At 40.4% G+C, this 14,546-nt stretch overlaps 1 protein-coding gene across 4 annotated transcripts; it reads right to left on the bottom strand.

Annotated features, from left to right (window-relative positions):
- Window positions 1–129: 129 nt before the first annotated feature.
- Window positions 130–14,546, bottom strand: TMEM59 (transmembrane protein 59). Of its 4 annotated transcripts, none has more exons than XR_014790540.1 (9): window positions 14,338–14,546; window positions 9,046–9,151; window positions 7,555–7,652; window positions 7,232–7,384; window positions 6,883–6,964; window positions 6,205–6,289; window positions 4,590–4,698; window positions 1,864–2,956; window positions 494–1,822 (listed from the first exon to the last, which is right to left on the bottom strand). XR_014790540.1 is itself a non-coding variant. In XM_084852453.1 (8 exons), the coding sequence occupies exons 1-8, from the start codon at window positions 14,530–14,532 to the stop codon at window positions 2,804–2,806; spliced, it is 981 nt and encodes a 326-aa protein (XP_084708579.1). In that variant the 5' UTR covers window positions 14,533–14,546; the 3' UTR covers window positions 130–2,803. The 4 variants fall into 4 exon arrangements, 2 of the variants coding, with proteins under 2 accessions (XP_084708579.1, XP_084708580.1); XR_014790541.1 differs by having other exon boundaries at window positions 6,205–6,286; XM_084852453.1 differs by having other exon boundaries at window positions 130–2,956.

Below are 14,546 nucleotides of genomic sequence, written 5' to 3'. Positions count from 1 at the left end.
AAACATCAAGTATCTTTGTTATTGCATAACACATTTTACTGATCTAGATCAAGACAATCCAGTAGTGTGAAGTTCAGCTTGAGATATCTGCAGTTTTATACGTTTATATTTATAATGTATCTGCTTTGTAGAATTGTGGGATATTTTTTATTTAAAAACAAAATCAAGGGAGGTATGCTTTCTAGATATTATTTCTTATAACTCCATATGAGAGTATGCTGCTTTACTTATACAGTAGAAACTGTAATAGGTACAAACACTTCAGCCATGTAGGCACTGACGATATAAACTGATACCAAGTAAGGAGGGTATTCTTCAACTAGCCTGAATCACAGCAGAAGATAGTTTACAGAGTTGATTCCAAGAGCAACCAGAACATAACTTTGATACGTTGACACAGTTTAAGAATTGCTAAAGGTGACACTAGTTTCTCCCATTAAAGAAAGTAGCTCATAAAGTCTTAATATTGTAAAAACTGAGCAACTGGTTCTTTCAGCCATGAATTTATTTTAGAACATTGAATAGATTTTTGTTCAAGTTTGTCATAGTGAGCAGAGTCCAATAACAGCAATCATAGCAGCACCATGAAGAATCTGCACTTCCAAATAGTCGGTGTAGTGACAATATACCTTTAGGCTACAAATACAAATTTAAATTTCAGTTCATTTAATCTTCCTGTGCGAAGTCTGGGCTTTTTCACAAATAGAGGCAGATTCATCACAAAAAATTGTCAAAATTAAAAAAGAACTTATAATTTAAAGCAACTACAGTTGGAGTAATCGGTGCATGTATGATAAGTCTTTCAGCTCTGCAAGTTAAAAATTAAGACAATTGACAGTGTAGAAGTTAGCATACAAGACAAAGAGCAAATGCTGTAGAGGCGGATTCAAAGCAACCGTTTCACAGGTTGATTTGGAGTGTCAATGGTGTCTCGCTGTAAGAAATAGGGCAAGTTTTAAACTTTATAAAGTGTATTGTAGACTAGACAGAGGATTAGCAACATCATTTGCTTTAACGAATGGCCTTGCAAGTTAACTATACATATTAGGCTCCCATTGATCAATGTTGATTTAGTTTCTAGGCAGAAAAGCCCATTTTTTAATCACCACTAGATTACAGAAGAATAGACTTTATACTGCACATATGCATAGATGCTCACAATGTAGTGCCATTTAGAGACAAGGGCATTTCCTTCAGATTTTATTGACTTGACACTTCACCACAGAGTTACAGTAGTTGCCTCTTACATTCTTATTTTACTTAGAGCATCATGATAGAAGGGTGAGCAGTTCAGTAGACTGGATTAAGATGTTCTGTCTTTTCCAGAGGATTTATATCCATTAGCAAGGGCCTATCAAAGACTTTACGAGCACTAGTGCATAATACTGAACAAATTCCAAATGCAATAGATTTTAATGCATAGAATTATATTAAAAAACACATCAAGGAAATTGGAACTTAAAAGCTCCTCCGGCAAGTACTTATTTACAGAATTGTATTAGGCAAGACATTAGGCTTAGTCACAAGTCTCAACTTGACAATGTATTCTATTTAATAAAGTACATTTTTAAAAGATAGGTATGTCCCAGGGAGGGTCAGTGTAAATAGCGCCTTGGTTCTTAGGTAGCAGGAAACCATGGCTTCCTATTACAAGAATGAGCCACAGCAAGTTTTGAGCTTGTGCGTTTCCCCCTCCCCTTTTGTTTTACATACCAGAGGAAGAGATTGAAAGCTTCCACTTTCAGTTTTAAAATGATCAGCTCCCTATGAAAGCTGAACTCAAGAACTGTGGTTTGTTTTAACCATGATTAGTAAGAACAAGCTAGGATCAAACAATGCTTTCAAATCCTGGCTTGTTCTCACTAGCCACAATTAGTTGCCCAAGTCTAGACTTCACTGGAAACTGTGATTGGTTTAAAATAGAAAGCAGAAGCTTTCTGGTGAGCAAAAGATGAGGGGAGGGAGGAGTGTGTGAGCCTGAAGCTTGTCATGGCTCATTCTCATAACAAGAAATCATGGTTTCCTGTTATGTGTGAACCAAGCCAATGTCAAACATTGCATAGACTGCCGTCAATTCAATCCTAGAATAGCAAATGTTGACCAAATTCTATTTGCCAACTATGTTGCCTCTTCAGGAAAGACTTTTCTAAAAATGGAAAATTCCCCAACCTGAGGTGACAAACACAACAAATGTAAAGCAGGGCAAGCTTAAGGCAAACAATACAATCTAAGCAGCTATTCTGGAACACAATACAGAAGTGACACCCTTGTACAGATTTTTTTAAATTAAAGTTTTATTTCTGATCCATACTGCTTTAGTGCCAGAAACTGGCATTAAGTTAAACAGAAATAGATTCTTATTTGTTGAATCTATGTGGAAAGAGAGTCATTTGAAGTACTAAGGGTTTTGCAATCAGCTCTACATGTTAGTTTAATCCACAACTGAAGACAACTTAAAAGGCATCTTCACCCAAAGCTTCCTTACAATTTTTGAAACAGATTCCAAACATACATTCTGACAGGTGTTCATAATATGCAAATACCACAACCTCAACATATAGACAATAGGGTTTTTTTGGTGAGCAAAAAAAAAATTGCAGCAAATGTACTAAAAACCACACCTCCCCAACACAAATTCTTTCACTAGTGAAAATGATTTAATGTCATGACAGTACAACCTTTATTGATTCAGCAACTTTATTTCAATCTCAACACTGAGCCCCGCAACCCCTTCATTGGAAAAAGTCACCAGAGTTAATAATAGAAGTCTTAGAATGCAGTCTAATGAATTCATTTTTAAAATCTATATTGCTGACTGAGACAAATTAACTTTTGTAGGCAGAGGTCCTGCTTCTTGTTCATCAGCCTTGCATTTAACAACCATGAGAGCAGAAGTTGGATATTGGTTCAGTTTTTGTTCATTCATGTATTCCATGTCTCCATAGATACTCAGCTTCTAGAATAAGAAAAGTAATTGTACAAAATGTGGGGCATTTCAGACATTACTTTTATTTGTGCATAGATACTGAAACTATAATCCTAAGAACACTTAGAAAATAAGCCCTACTAGACTCAGTTAGAATTACTTCTGAGCAAACATGCTTAAGATTGCACTGTTAAAACAGGAATATATACTTTTAGTTCACTTAGGAGAAACCTGTGGGGGAAGGGGAGGAACAGACTAGGGAAGTCGGCCTTTACGAAGTGAAATGACTGTGCATGTTCTTGAGACGCTGGCACATATCTTAAAGCACAGATCATTAGAAAGTACTTGAAGAATTCATATACATGCTCTGGACATGACATCTGAATGGTCATTTAGCTGAACACCACAGCTTTTCTAATGACTGCATACAGCTTCCCAAACTGCTGCAATGCTAGATCTTTATCTAATCCAACAAGACATTGACTTGGTTTGCATGACACAACAACCCACTGTGGCTTAATTTACCCATGGGGGCTGTCACATCATGCCAGTCACCCCTGGATGCCATTTTTGCATGGCGCCCATGGGTGCCTGGTTTGCCATGGCTTGTCAAATCACGTGAACCCAGGTGGCAGGGGTTGAGAGTTAGACAATTCTCAAATAACCCTAAAATAAGCCATGGGTTATTTAAGGGTTGTCTAACCCTCAAAAAACTCCTGCTACCTGGGCTCACATGACATAACAAGCCACAGCAAGCCGGATGTTCATGGGCGCCATGCAAAAATGGCATCTATGGGCAATCGGCACGATAGAACAGCCCCCGTATTAAACCGCGATGGGCTGCCGTGTCACGTGAACCAGGTCATTGTGTCTGTTACATCATGTATAATGTCTACATCATGTCTAATGTAGCCAACCAGATGATTTCTGCTTCTGAGATTCTATTTTATTTACATTAATATGTCTAGATTGCTTACCCACCAGAAAGGTCTAATTACCCCATATTTTCTAGCATAGTTGTTTATCTGTACCATAATAGTGATGAACGGTGATAGTTTCAATGCTGCAACCATACACACACACACACACACACACACACACACTGCCCTTCAAGTTTAGAAAACATTTCCTCACCAAACAGGAACCAGATGTATTTCTTACTTCTGCTGGGAGATTTTATAATTCACCCCATCACAATATTGTTAGCTTTTATTTCCCTGAAAGAGATACCCTGAACTGCCTCTACTGCAATCACACACCCTATTTTGAATTTGCTCCCAGGGATCACACTAGCTGATTAGAAAGTTAGCAGTTTTTCTGGAGGTTAGCTACAAGCAGGTGACACCTCTTACTAGAGGAAAAAAACAGGTAAAATCCAACACAAGTCCTCCTTAGAGTAGACCCACTGAAATGAATGGGACTTTAATTAATCATGACTAACTTAAGTGCCATTCATTTCAATGGGTCTACTCTAAGGAGGACTTGTGTTGGATTTTATGTCTATTCAGAGTCTTGTGTTGCTCTTTTTGAAGATTAATAGGAGGATCATTAGTTCACATCTCTTCTACCCAGAACTAACTGAACTTGGCATTTGTCGCACAGCATTCAAGATATCAGTGAAGATAACGTGGCAGGATGCTGGAAGTTTTAAGATTAAAGTTACCTCAGATGGCACATACTGCTCTGCAGCAGTAGTAACAGTTGCACAACATATCCAGAGCAATACCAGTACAGAGAGGAGAAGTGTGGTTGTTAATATCCATCCAGAATTTCTAGAATGCAAGGAAACAGGATATTCATAAATAAAAGCTTGAAGCAGATTAAAATGGACTTTCTCCCACATTGTTCCTCTGTCTGAAACTAATTTCTACACACATAATCCAAATTAGGCAGCCTTTTAGATACCACCATACTTCACTACCTTAAACTTGGTACCAAAAAATAAAAATAAACTAGCTTATCTGTCAATTATCTAATTAAGGGCACAATCCTATACATGTTTAGATAGAGAAAAGGCCAACAACTCAGCATAGCTGGCTGGGGCATCCTGGGCGTTGTAGACCTTTTCTCTGTCTAAACATGCATAGGATTGCACCCTAAGAGGCTAATTCTCTCTCTGTCCATTTACTTTAATAAAACATTCAGTGGTCCAGTTTGCACAAATATATCTTGGCTGAATAAGCAGAGATATAGAAAAGCAGTGTGCCTGCATGCACTGCCCCTTTCCTTTCTCCCTTCTTGGCATCCCTGAATGAATTCAGATATCTTCAGTTAACCATAGTTTCCTATTTCATCTGACCTGAGAAATTATGTTTACTAGCTTCAGGACAAGCCAAGACCTTCCACTACAGTTTGAATTTAAGATCCTGGAATGTTCTGAAGCTGGTAACCTTAGAGCACGACCTATGGGGATAGTCAGCCACCTCCAAACTTGGAGGGGGCCAACTAACCAATACAGGGTGGGCGGAGTGTGGAGGGGATCTCCTCTGTGCTCCAGCCACCTGCTTTTGTGGCTGGTCGGACGATTTCGGCTGTCTAACCAGTGTGCATCAGAGTGGGGCGGGGGAGCCAGGTGGCGCATAGGAAGCATTGTAGTGGTGCTTCCACGGTCCCCCCTCCCCACCCCCAGGAACGTCCCCTTTTCGGCTGTTCCACGCTGCTCTTATGAGCATGGAGCTGGGGACAAACTGCGCCTCTTACCGGGGGGGGGGGGGGGGAGTCGGGTCACTGGGAACTGAGCTCAGAGCGTTGGCTCCAAGCACGGTTCCCAGAAACCAAAAAACCCTATGGCCATCTAGATACTGTCTAGTGGCCATAGGATTGCACCCTTAGTTACCTTATAACAAAACATTCTATCTCATCAGCCTAGCAGATGAACTACTTTAGCATCTTTCATACCTAAACTAACCGAGAATGTTCTATCTGAACCAACAGCTTTGGTCAAATTTGACTTCACTTGAAGCAAGTGCACTAATATAGAACGGTTTGGGCTTGGAAATAATGTTCACTGCTAGTGGTATGAGAGCAATATCAATAGAAAAGGAAGTGGGTGGGACACTATGATGAATTCCTCTATTTTTATAGAACAGACAATTAGATGCAGCACAAACAGTCACAAGACTAATTTAATAAAAGTTTTGTTGAGAACTTGTTAAATGCACGATAGAGCAGCATCTTTGAGCTAGTAGTTTAACTACAGGTGGTAAAAGCATTAGGGAACGAAATACATTTCTCTCTCTCTTTTAAGAGATTTACTTCATATGCTCAAAGATACATACATTGAAATACATTTGAAGAAGCTATCACTGTCTTCCTCGTCAAAGAATCCTTTGCGTGTCGGTGGACCTCCTGGCTGCAGATCTACTGAAAAGAGATAGTAAATTTTTGTTGCGTTTTCAATAATAAAATCATAGGGGATATATATATATACACTCAGGTGTCTAGTCTTATGCATGCTGGCCAAGTTGAAGCAATGTGTTACTGCCTATCCAACATTTTTTGTTCCAGAAAATCCCTCTGATAAACACATTTTTTAAAAAATACATATTTAAATTGAGAAGTGGTTTGTGTTTCACTAGAAGAAACTCCTGGATGAAGAGAGTAGTTAGAATGATGCCCAGATTTTTAAAATATCTGTAATTAATATGGAATGCCTTGATGGACTGGGGCAGCAACTGTAGTAGAAAACTTGGAAAAATGCATTTCAGATGCCATAGTTTTAAACATCAGACACAGAGGCTGTAACTATAAACTGATTCTAAATAATAAATATCATACAAAATAAGTTAGCAGTTTCCACAGTTATCTAATTGCCAAATAATGAACTGTACAGTTTCTAATAAAACAGTCCTTGTTTGGCAAAACCATTTTTTCATAAATGAAGAGAATGATTTTCTTCACACCAGTCATGATTAGTTATATTTTATTCCCTAAAATGTTCCCTCAGATTAACTTACAAGATGCTTTACTAAGTGATGATTCTTTTAAATCCGCAGTTTCCTGATCAGGACTTTGAACATACTGAACTTCTGGCTTTGACTGGAATTATAACAAGATTTTCAAATTAGTGTATAGGATGTATACAATCCTAAGATCAGCATGCATATAATGACAAATGCTCATTTAAACAGACACACATATTATACCTTGCAGTTTTAACCTCAGTGCAAATCAAATGATCTTCAGATTGGAACACTGCCAGAGATACACCAGGCAGTTCTGATTTATAATTGAACAGCTAGAAGCATCCTCCCTGCCCCACAAAACCCTTTAAACTCTGTAATGACAGAACAGGATAGCAAATACCTGGAAGATCAGTATTTTGCCATCATCAGCTTGAAGGTAGAAAGTCCATGAGGAGGTCATGAAGCTGTGGGCTGTTTCCATCATATCACTCCAAAATGATCTCACAAGTGTAAGGGGGAAGAGAAGATGCATTCTTGGCATTAAGGACATGAGCTGCAAATAAACAGCTGGTTTTTAAACTGCTCTTTCCATATTAATTTAAAAGCAATAAAATCAAACAGGTAAGTTTAGAGAGTTCTTCTCCCCACAACTTGCATTTAAAGAAGAATCGGAGTACAAGCAATGAAAAAAAGCTATTCACTGATTAGCAAGCTAATACTTACTTGCTCTCGTCTCAGTTCAGCATATGGTAACTGATTCTGGCACCCAAGACGGCAAGCATATTGTTCATCAGACTGGGAGGTATATGCCTCAGTACACGCTGTAAAAGAACATGAGTTCTCTCAGTTCCAAAGGTCATACCTTCCAGATCAGCAACTAAGGTAAAGTTAAGGCTTGAACGACATTCAAAATTTATAGAAATCAGAAGTGAAAGAAATACTAAAAACAGACAGGACAAAAACATTTTTGGCATACCGACTCACCTTTCGTAGGTTCTTGGAGTCTTTTTGTAGGTCCTACGTTTATGTGCTTAAGTTGGGAGTGAGTACTACCATACGGTTACATGGTAAGAAAGCTAAGGAACCCAAAGATGCAGCCCTATTGCAAAAGAATGTAACCAAACTACCACGATTTCATATGTCTTAAGGCATATTTGTTATAGATTTCTCTGATGAAGGGAAATCTGTGGGCTCTGAGCAACTTTATCTTTTTGAACCTGTGCCCCTTACATGACTCTTCTTTTGTGGCACAAATTTCAAAAGCTATCTTCTTGGCTGGACCCATCATGTTATTACTCCTATTCCTATATTATAACCCTAGCATTTGCAGCACAGAATCCCAGTCACCTTCCAAGGTCCCCAAGGCCCCCTATCCTTCCATATTTTATTTAACATTTATATTAAACCAGCATGGGCAACTTGTAGCCTTCCAAATGTTTTGGCTTACAATGCCCATCATCCCTCACCACTGGCTATGCTTAGTAAGACTGATGAGAGTTGCAGGCCAAAACATCGGGGGGGGGGGGGGGCACAAGTTGCCTATCCTTGAATTAAACCCCCAAAGTTCTTTCTTTAAAAAATAAGCCTTCCCATGGGTGTTTGGAAAGCAGAGCACCAGCTTTCAGCTTTCTTTCTTTCCTCTATACCTCTGGGCCCTGTCTGGACTCAGAAGCATTAATCAGAAAGGAAAGGATGGTAGGGAGCTGGAGGCTGTGCTCTGCTTTCTGGTATACCCAACCAGCAAGCTAGCTAAACTACTTTTTTTAAAAAGTGGGTGTTTGGGGGGAAAAAGTGGATTCTGCTGCTGCCTGGTAAGTTTGAGGGGCTGATGGGGAACAACAACCAGGGTATTTTGCCTGGCATGCATACGCTTATTTTGCCTGTTTGTTCTTTCGGGGTGGAGGTAGTTCTGCCTGTGTGTGCGTATTGTTTTGGGAAGGGTAGTTTTGCCTGTGTTTGTGGTTTGGAGGGGTTCATTTGAGGTTCATCAGTTCTACAGTGAAATGGGTATTTTGTTATGTGGGGGCAAATATAAGGCTTGGCATTTGGAACTCAAACCCAACATCTACCTTGTCTTTTGTGACTAGGCAAGCACAGATAGCAGCCATTTTGTGGTGGTGCCCACAACTGTTTCTAGATTTCCAAATGTGCCCATGAGTCCAAAAAGATTGGTGGCCCCTGTTATCCACTGGAAAAGATGCTAGATTATCTTACCAGAATCACATTCCAACTTGGTCCGGTTCAAGTCAATTCCATCATCCACAAACTGACAAATGGAGAAGAGCCTACAGCCCCTTTGACATGCATAGAGCTCTTCCTCCTAGTAATTAAATACCAACAAGTCAATATCACTATTTATATAACCCTCCTTCTATAAACATTTTTCTTAACATATCATACCAGAAAAGCATACTGTGTATTGGACAGTGAAATTCTAAAATCTTCTGCCCTTTTATTTTGTTATGTCATTCTAAACAGTGAGCCACAAAACTGACAATGTTTTTCATTAAAAAATCTGCAGATTTTTATTGGGTGACAGTTTTATATGGTTGAGGGCAGTAAAGCAGGTTTTAAAACATGTCTTGAAAGATCTTACAGAAATGTGAAACCAAACAGCTGGAAAAAAATCTCTATGTAAACTTGACTTTGGCACAAATGCTATACAGGAAGCCATTATTTCCTCATAACTGTAGATCTCATAAAATGATGGCCCACACAAGATTTGTGAACTCTAGTTCTGTTTGGTAGACTTGTAACAATGGGATAATACTTTAAAAACAACTATGGGAAGATTGGGCAAAGGTAATGCTCTAGTTTGCCTCAATAATACTCATGACACACAAGTTTTAAAAACTGAATACATTTCAAATGCAACCGATCTCTCTCTCTCTCTCTCTCTCTCTCTCACACACACACACACACACACACCCCTATATAATATTATATCTATTATCTATATCTTTAATAATATATAGATGAAGATGCAAAACCCAGTTACAGGGTGCGGGGAAGAGAAAGAATTTCTGAGGCTCGGAAGTAAATATTGTTAGCCTTGAATGACTAAACTCAAACTTCATTTAGCACTGTACAACTACTTCAAGATGCCAAGCAAGTGCCCATGGTCTAGATTTAAGTTGTCTTCCTATCCGATAGGGCAAGCTTCTGTATCTGCCATACTTTGATGTATACAGCAAAGCAGATACTGATTCACAAAAACCAAGTTACATTTTAGTTTTTAAAATATTAAAGTTATCAGACGCGCTAGGAGACTATTGCTCAATCCCAGAGCCTCTGGAGCATGCATTCAAGTTTCATCTCATTTCCCTTGCTATTTAATACCTACATACACCTGCTGGAGAGGTTATCAGGAAATATGGAGTATTGTGCCATCAATACATAAACACTCAACACTTTCCTTTTCATCAGATTCTAGGGAGGCAGTAGAGGTCCTGAACCTCCGCTAAAGTCAGCGAAGGAGTGCATCAGGGCTAACAAACTGAAACTTAATTCAAGTAAGATGGAAGTACCGTTGGCTGCCCATAATACTAAGCCAGGGCTAGGGTATTCAATCTGTTTCGGATGGAGTTGCATTCCCATTCAAGGAGCAGGTTTATTGGTGCCTCTGGACCCAACTTTGCTCTTGGATACCCAGGCAGCAGATGTGGCCAGGGGAGGTTTTTTTTTTTTTTAAGTTTAGTTTAGGCTGGTATACAAGCTGTGCCCATTTCTGGTTAGGTTTGATTTGCATGCACGTTATATCCTGATAGGATAACTGTTACATGTTATTTGTGAAGCTACTATTGAATAATGTTCAGAAGCTTCACCTGGTACAGAATGCAAGAGCTAGAGTCCTAACAGGGACCTGTCATAGGGAGCATATAACTCCAATATTCTACCATCTGTATTGGCTTCCAATCTGCTTTTGCACCCAATTTAAAGTGCTGGTTCTTACTTTTAAAGCCTAAATGGCCTGGCATCATATCTCAACCACCACCTGCTTCCATGTGAACCTATTTGTTATCTCAAGTCCTTGGCTAGGACACTGGACTGCAATGGGAAAGGGCTGTAGCCCAGTGGTAGACCACATGCTTTGCAAGGAAAAAGTCTGAGGTATCTCCAGGTTAGGCTGGGAAAGACTCCTGTCAGAAGTGCTGGAGACCTACTGCCAATCAGTGCAGACAATACTGATGTAGACAGACCAGTGGTCTGATTTGGTGTAAGGCAACTTCCTTACTCTGCCATCTGAAGTAATGCAGGTGGGTATGTAGCACAGAACCTTTTCAGCCACTGTGCCCAAGCTTTGGAGCTCACTTCCCTAGGAAACTTGCTTGCTTGGGCTTCTTGCCATCCAGCATTGTGTGAAGACTTTCTTGTTCCAGAGGGCATCTGAGATTGAGACACATCGCTACCTTCAATGCTACTGTTTCTTGTATCTTCTTCCGGCTCTATGTTAGAAGTTGGGGGGGGTTTGATGTTTTTATTCCGTTAGATTTTATGTTTTTCTTTTTCTTACCTGCACTGAGTGTTTTTAGTAAAACTGAAAAGCAGGGTATAAATGTTTTGAAATTCACTGATTTTCCATCCTATAATACCTAGATAGGTAAAAGACCAGAACTGCACCTTTGCCTAAAGTGAAATGGGTCCCTCCCAAACAAGGAAAAACAAATGGAAGAATAGTAGTATGGGGTATTCCTGATCCAGATGGGAAGAAGCTATCACGGTAGTAGTAGACAATCTTAAGCCAGTAAGCCTAGATTCAAGGATATAATGGAACTACAGACTCGCCTCTAATTAGAGTATCCTCTCTACACAGCCGGCATAAGGGGTTCTTTTCTTCAAGCTAGATATCTTTTATAACAACAACAACAAATAAAAGTTGGGAGTAAGTTGGTCATCCCTTTTTGACTGCCTTCCCATTGACCAATTCTCATGAAACACACTTCATTGGAAAGCTCTTGATAAACACAGGCGCAAGCCAAAGTATAATGATATGCCAGTAACATATGGACTGTAAACAAATCAAGAAGGGATCTACATTGCCATGAGTCATCTGGATTCCTCAAGATTCATGTTGTCAATGGACTAGAACAAGGACGTTACAGTGGCTGCCCTGGAGTTTACACTAAGAACACTGTATTTAAGGAAGTTTTGTAAAGATAAAAGATGTAACACTTTGAATGTTTCAATGAACACAGTTAAGTTAAACCTTCCATTACATTTGATTTTTCTCCATGAACTGTGCTCATGGGTAACCAACTGGTTTTATTTATACCGATTTCTCCCTTACTTCTCTCCCAACAGGAACCTGATAGAAGACAGAACATTCATGTTCCAAATAAGCAATTCCTATGATGTCCTACCATACTGCACAAAGGTACTATAGAACCTGGTATTTCTTTCCATGTGTAGCGGCAATGCTATGATAAGTATCCATACCTCACAACGAAAGAAGCATAGTCAATGCCTTGATGCAGCACGGTTGGCACTGAATGTGGACAGTCAAGAACAAACCAATGTATACAAATACTAATACATGGTAGGCGTACAATATCTAACTATAACACAAAGGTGAAGGTAGGAGCTTGGAGTAGATATTAAGGAGCATGTTTAAAATTGAGGACCCCTACCACTGAGGAAGAGGCCAATATCTTGTTAGTTAAGAAGATAGCTAAGAGGTGGGTGAGATTTGAGGATATAGTTTTCCCAACTCCATATGTGTACTGGGGTAGAAGAAATGAAGGAAGGACTATATTATAGAAAGGTATCAGCACATCTACTGAGTAAACAAGCTAAGATTTCAGTAAAACCATTACTGTATGAGGGTTAAAAAAAAGCATTGCTATTTTGGGTCTAGGTGTGTAGCTAGGAGGCATGTAATATCGCCTATCAATCTTTGATAGGCTGGAAAGTGGGCAGTGGAATGAAGGCTGTACATGCTGCAGTCTAATATCTTAAGAGCAATTCTTGCAGGTCACCAAGTAAATTTTACTTTGGAGCTAGTCAAGAAAGAAAAGTGTCTTACAGGGCAATCCTACAGAATTCTACTCAGAAGTTAGGAAGGAACTACTCCCAGGTAAGTGTGAAGGATTGCAGCTGTACTGTCACAGAGTTAAACATAAAAGGCTACAGTTGCCAATCAACCAGAAAAGTAGGCCAGCCATTTATTTTTTGGCTTTTGGACCAGTTAAGTTTTACTTTTTTTATTTTTAGAAGACAATTTCTCTCACACTTTAAAAAAGCAAGTTAGCAGCACATCTTAATTTAGCACACATGCTTTAACTGTGTAGCTGACAGTTGAGCCCTGCCCCACCATACTATTTCACATATTGCTGCACATGAGATTGATGGGCACCTGTGCGTTTCCTGTGCAACCACCCTACAAACTCTGCTGAGCTAAGGATGGTGGGGCAAATGACAGAGTAGTAGGACAACTTGGTGGAAGCAGCTGCGGGGATTGTGCTTGCACCCACATCCCTGTGGAGTTTTTTCACCATGCACTAGAAGCAAATTGAGGGCCAGCCCATTGTATCTACCAGCCCCAGCAGTAAAAAGCACACCCACCATTTAACAATAAATCCATCCGTTGACCAGAGATTTAAGGGTCTCTGGGAGGTTGTAACCCCTGCCTCCTAGGGCAACAGGGAAATCAACCTGACTTAATCCATCCATCAGAGAAGGAGCGGCTGTGAGAAGCTTGCGTCCCATCCCCCAAAAACATACCACTCAAACTATCAGTTGCCCTGCGACTGCAGAGCAGGGGAAGCATTCATTTAATTTAATGATATTTATGGATCACAGTAAATGAAATTTCTCAGAAATGTACAAAAATACAGCACATGATCGTAATTAAATACAGTATATTACTGTATACAGAAAATAAGATTACCTCCCTGGCAATGCTTGTTGGAAAAAGTATGTCTTCAATAGATGCTAACTCCCAGAGGGTTGGCTAGCTTGTCTAATTTGTTTTGGTAGGGAGTTCCAGAGAGCGGGCACTATGGATACTTAAGGTCCCATTCCAAGCCATCATGGATCAGACCTCTGAAATCCAGGCCACCACCAGGAGGGTAACTCCTGATGAGCACAGTAACTGAACAGGCAGATGGGGATCAGGCAATCTCTTAAGTATCTCTTAAGCATGCTCTGTCCTCGTCCATCAGCCAAAGTAAAATAGCTGCTGGAATACGTGTGCGTTATTGCGGCGTACTGTTAGCCCTTGAAGATCACTGCATCAAAAGGGAGGACACACATTTTCTAAACGAATAAATTAGCAAGAGTATACGAGTCCCTGCCCCCAAGCCGGTACCAGAGTTTTGTTCTAATCCAGGGGCTGGCAACCCGCTCCCTTACACTTAAGAGCAGGTGCGGGGAGGGCGGAAACTGCCTTGGCCTAGCTACACAGAGAAGTCTCACCAGCCGCTAACTAACAGCGACCACGACGGATCCTGAGGGCTATTCCAGCAATAGGATATTCGGGACCGAAGTAGGCGCCTTTCCCCTTATTACCTTGGGGTATGTGTGGAGCGGGTAGGTGTTCTGGCAGGTACGCTGACACGGAGCAGTATTGCCCAGCGCCGGCTCAAAGGCCTCGGAAAGAGAGTCAGGAGCGGGCTCCCCGCCGGCCGAAGCCGTCTCACAGCCCAGGGCGAGCAGCAGGAAGAAAGCCCCCAGCCCCAAAAGGCTCCGCCGCGCCGCCGCCATCTTGTTGTCAACCC

The sequence above is a fragment of the Heloderma suspectum genome, chromosome 4, assembly GCF_057233095.1.
Source record: "Heloderma suspectum isolate Gila_16-S chromosome 4, 16-S_ref, whole genome shotgun sequence".
In the NCBI taxonomy this organism is placed as follows: Eukaryota; Metazoa; Chordata; class Lepidosauria; order Squamata; family Helodermatidae; genus Heloderma; species Heloderma suspectum.
The sequence above is the reverse complement of the archived record's forward strand: the minus strand, read 5'-3'. Positions and strand labels throughout refer to the sequence as shown.